At 45.9% G+C, this 4613-nt stretch overlaps 1 protein-coding gene across 1 annotated transcript; it reads left to right on the top strand.

The window, feature by feature from the left end:
* The first annotated feature begins 209 nt into the window (after nt 1-209).
* Dusp21 (dual specificity phosphatase 21) lies at nt 210-1038 on the top strand. The gene has a single exon (XM_021188695.1). The coding sequence runs from the start codon at nt 295-297 to the stop codon at nt 862-864; it is 570 nt and encodes a 189-aa protein (XP_021044354.1). The 5' UTR covers nt 210-294; the 3' UTR covers nt 865-1038.
* The last annotated feature ends 3575 nt before the right edge of the window (nt 1039-4613 follow it).

The raw sequence follows: 4613 nt of genomic DNA on the forward strand, positions 1-4613 counted from the left end.
GAGAGAGAGAGAGAGAGAGAGAGAGAGAGAGAGAGAGAGGTGAAGGTGGACTGTAACCACCCAGCTAGCTTTGCCCAAAACCCAAGCCTTGTGCTTTTGGGGATTGTGACATCTGGGCATTGAAGGAGAGAGACAGATTGGTAACCATTATGACACATGGGTAGTAGGAAAGGACAGAGGAAGGTTACTGACCTCTCCCTCATACCTTTGCCTGAGACCAGAAGAGCAGCTGCTTTCCCAAAGTTGCCGAGACTGGTGCCCAGGAACCTAATGCAGAGCTGACCTGTCACCACGATGACAACAGCAGCTTGTATTTTTCCGTCTCAACCTATCCAACAGGATAACATCTATGGTCTCTCTCAAATAACTGCCAGTCTTTTTATTAGTAACTCTGCGGTAGCTAACGACAAGTTCACCTTGTCCAACAACCACATCACCACGATCATCAATGCCTCTGCAGAAGTAGTGAATACGTTTTTTGAAGACTTTCAATACGTGCAAGTGCCGGTGAGTGATGCTCCTAATTCTTACCTCTATGACTTTTTCGACCCCATAGCTGATCACATCCACGGCGTGCAAATGAGAAATGGCCGCACGCTGTTGCACTGTGCCGCAGGAGTGAGCCGCTCAGCAGCCCTCTGCCTTGCCTATCTCATGAAATACCACAACATGACCCTGCTGGATGCATACACATGGACCAAGTCCTGCCGCCCCATCATCCGTCCCAACAATGGCTTTTGGGAACAACTGATTCATTACGAGTTCAAGCTGTTTAGTCGGAATACTGTTAACATGATCTACTCTCCTATGGGTCTGATTCCTAACATCTATGAAAAGGAGACCTATTTAATGGAGCTACTGTAATCCACCCATCCCTTCCCCTGATTGGATCCTACATCAAGATAAAAACAATGACCTTGAACCTATGGTTGGTTTAAAAACAGAAAGGGGAAAAAACCTTGTGGATGGTGTAGGATAGGGGAGAGAACGGATTGGAAGTTTTGATTATCATATCTTCAAATAAAGTTGAATGCAAAATGATGAATGTTTCTAAATCTTATCTTCAAAAAAGAAAATTTAGTAAATGGAAGATGGTGAAATGTTTCTTACCTCTTAAGGAACAGGTCAGGCTGCTGGGACCTGACAGAAGGCAGGGGTGGGAGTGAACCTGATATAAAGGTCAGGGGATGAGGAAAGATGTGGATGTAGGTATGAGGTAGAGAGGTGGGGCGGGGGAAAGGTTATGTCTTGGGGGGGGGCGGCTAGAGATGTTAGGCAGGGTGTGGGAAGGTTAAATGTCAGGGGGTGACTTAAGGGTCTGGGGAGTGGCAGAAGGCTGGGATTTTGAGGTAGAGGTATACTGAGGTAGGAATAAGGGTGGGAGGACTGTGTAAAGTATAGTTGCATTTATGTGGGGAGGTAGGAAAGGAAGGGGGAAGAGAAGGTTGTACTATGAGGTAGGAGTACAGGGAGGTAATGGAAGGTAGGGGAGGGGAGAGGTGGAATGATGAGGTAGGAGTATGTAAAGGTAGAATGTGGGGGAAGGTGGGGCAGGTCTAAAATGGGGGTTGGGGAGAAGGGAAGTAGTTAAGATGGTAGTGAACTAGCTGTGGGGTAGGAATGTGGGAGAGTGGGGCCAGCAGCAGGCTTTTCTCAACTTAAACAGACCTGCCAATAGCATCATGTGCTTACAGAAGAAGAGATCTTGAGCCCTGCCTGGACTGACTACCCTGAGAGTAAATCCTCTTTCCACTCCAACGAGAAATTAGAGCCTTTGATATCATAACACCTCAAGTGAGTAATAAGCTACTGGATAAATGCTTCCAAGACCTTCACACCAGGCTCTGAGAGGACTCAGCAAATCTCATGCCATCCCTGTCTGGCCTTTTAACTCCAATTACCCAAATCTTATTTTCCAGATTGGATTCATGTCATGATGTCAAAGGCTCTGACTTTTAGTTGGACACAGGACCTCAGGGATTCCTCTCTTGTGCCCTGACTTGTGTCTTGATGCAATGAAACACTATGACCAAAAAAAAAAAAAAAGTTGGAGAAGAAATTGCTTATTGGGCTTGCAATTTTACATTGCAATCCATCACTGAAGGAAGCAAGGACAGGAACTCAAACAGGGCAGAAACCTAAAAGCAGGAGCTGATGCAGGAGTCAAGAAATAGTACTGCTTGCTGACTTGCTCCCTGTGTCATGCTTAGCCTGCTTTCTTATAGAACCCAGGACCACCAGTCCAAGGATGACACTAGCCACATCAATCCCTAATTAAGAAAATGCTCTACATACTGACCCAAATCCTGGTCTATGGTGACTTTTATATTTTGAGCGGCTAAACCAGGCAGCAAACCAGGCCAAGGTATTCCACGTGGAAGAGGTTTATTATGTGGGAATGGGGGAGCAGCGGGTAGAAGGGTAGAGAAGAGGAGAGAGAGAGAAAGAGGCGGGAGAGAAGAAGGCGAAGAGAGCAAGGAGAAGATGGCTTCCTATTTTATACAGAAAATGATGTCACATCAGTGAGGGCGGGAACTGAGCCCAGTGGATTGTGGGGTAGAAGGTCATTGTCCTAGCAATGCAGGTCAAGGGTCACATGGCTAGGCGGGGCTTGCAGTATCCTGGTGCTAACATTCCTCCCTTCTTGTTATTATAAAAGAAGGGGAGAAAAAGAGAGAGGAAACCAATGATGAAGAGGGAATAGGGGCCTTGTGTCTCTTAAGCTACTTCCTGCTGCTTAGGGGCGTCGTCAATTTTCAGGGTATATCTGGTCTTCACCATCAGTTTGTATGGCAATCGTCTGAATCAGGTTCTTCTATGGACAGTGATTTCTTTGTGGGCAGAGGCTGGTAATCCTGTAACAGGAGCTGAATAACAGCTTGGTTAGAAATTTTTGTACTTGTCTCTGAAGGAAGGTAGAGACAAGATTAATAAAACAAGGAGCGAATAATAATGCCAGGAAGATGACTAAGAAAGGTGTTATGAGTGGAAGGATCCACTTCCATATGGGGTTTTCAAAGGTACCAGAACCAGATGTCTCACAGTTGCTGAAGTCTCTCATGTCTGCCTGTAGCTCCTGGATTTTATTTTTTACTATCCCGGATTGGTTGACATAGAAGCAGCATTCTTCTTGTAGGAATAGGCAAAGGCCACCTTCTTTAGCTGTCAGGAAGTCTAGTCCTCGCTGGTTTTGAAGCACCACGGCTGCCAAAGAATCGATCTGCTTTTGGATAGTAAGCACGGTTTACACCAAAGAGAGGAACAGATGTGAGGTATGGGGTCACAACAACACTGGAGTTAGGGCAGCTAACAAAGGGTGAGGTAAGGTTACTTGGTGGCATCACCAGAGAAGACGTAACTGACGCTTGCGAACTAGTTCCGGGAGGTACGCATAGCCAGCAATCTTTAAAGCGCCCAGGTCTGGTAACATTAAGGAGCTGGTAGGCTGAAGTCAAGGTCTGAAGCAACAAGTGGAATGACAAGTTAGTATTACTCATTAGGGGTGAAGTCAGGGAAGTAAGAACCTTGATTATCTCTCCTAACTTTTCTATGTCTAGAGGTGGAGCAATTGAGACATACTTTTTCTGAATATGGATGGTACTTANTGGGGAACTAGACTGAGTTTTGCAGTAGATCTTACCAGTAACTCCTATTTCCCACCTGGGGTCCCATAGGTCATGGATGTAGAAGTGTGTCTTGCGGAATCAAAAGAAGAAGGGAGTAATCCATGTCCCTAACGTGTGTATCTCACAAGACCAGTATGGGCAGCCCCCATACTCATCTGGCAATTTTCTGCAATAATCTTTTGTCTGGTCAAGGAGAAAACAGGTATAAAGGTCATAATATGCGGATGGAGCCACACAGATGTAGGAATGATGGCAGTCTGGATCAGTTCCTGGCACCTGGCTATGGAGCAGTTTCCTGATCCTGTTTGGAAAGTCTGCTTGTTGTCAGCAGGCATTTCTCGAACTTCGAATATCCAGATGTAGGGATGGAAATGAACAGCAGGGAAAAGATGAAAAAGCCACAACTAATTCAGTGTCTCATCCAGCGAGGTCAGGTTTGGCTGTCAGAGTGAAACCTCATTCTCTAAGATGGGGGACAAGATGGGTGGTCTTGATGTCTTCTGGAGCTTAATAGAGCACAGTTCTGTTAGGGTTGATGTGTATGAAGAGGAATCATCTTTAGGTGGGGGAATGAAGGGTTTTAGGTGGGACAGGTGGACCCAATGAGAGAGTCCCACAAGTTTAGCAGCTGTAAGAGTTACAAGGATTATCTTTGGAGAGAGAGGTGAAGGTTGATGACCTGGAGGAGATAAAAGGACTTGGTCTCCAATATTAACAGGTAATGGGCAGGAAGCAGAGTGTGGTCGAGGTAGGAGACGGTCAAGCAAAGTTCCATAGGAGACAGCGAAGATGAGAGAGTAATGGGGTAAGCAAATGATCTGGAAGGGGAGATTGCTTGGGTGAGAATCCAGGAGTTAAGACTGGACGTCTGTACATGAGTTTAAAGGTGAGATGAGGAGAGGTCACTTGGGGAGAGCTCGCAGTCTGAAAATAGAGAACTCTAGAGGGAGGTAGAGTCTGTAATCCTTTATATGTTAGGAGCTGTGA

The sequence above is a fragment of the Mus pahari genome, chromosome X (assembly GCF_900095145.1).
Source record: "Mus pahari chromosome X, PAHARI_EIJ_v1.1, whole genome shotgun sequence".
NCBI lineage: Eukaryota > Metazoa > Chordata > Mammalia > Rodentia > Muridae > Mus > Mus pahari.

Bases quoted from the DNA above. Each gene is read 5' to 3' on its own strand.
- Dusp21 (XM_021188695.1), top strand. From the start codon at position 295: ATGACAACAGCAGCTTGTATTTTTCCGTCTCAACCTATCCAACAGGAT.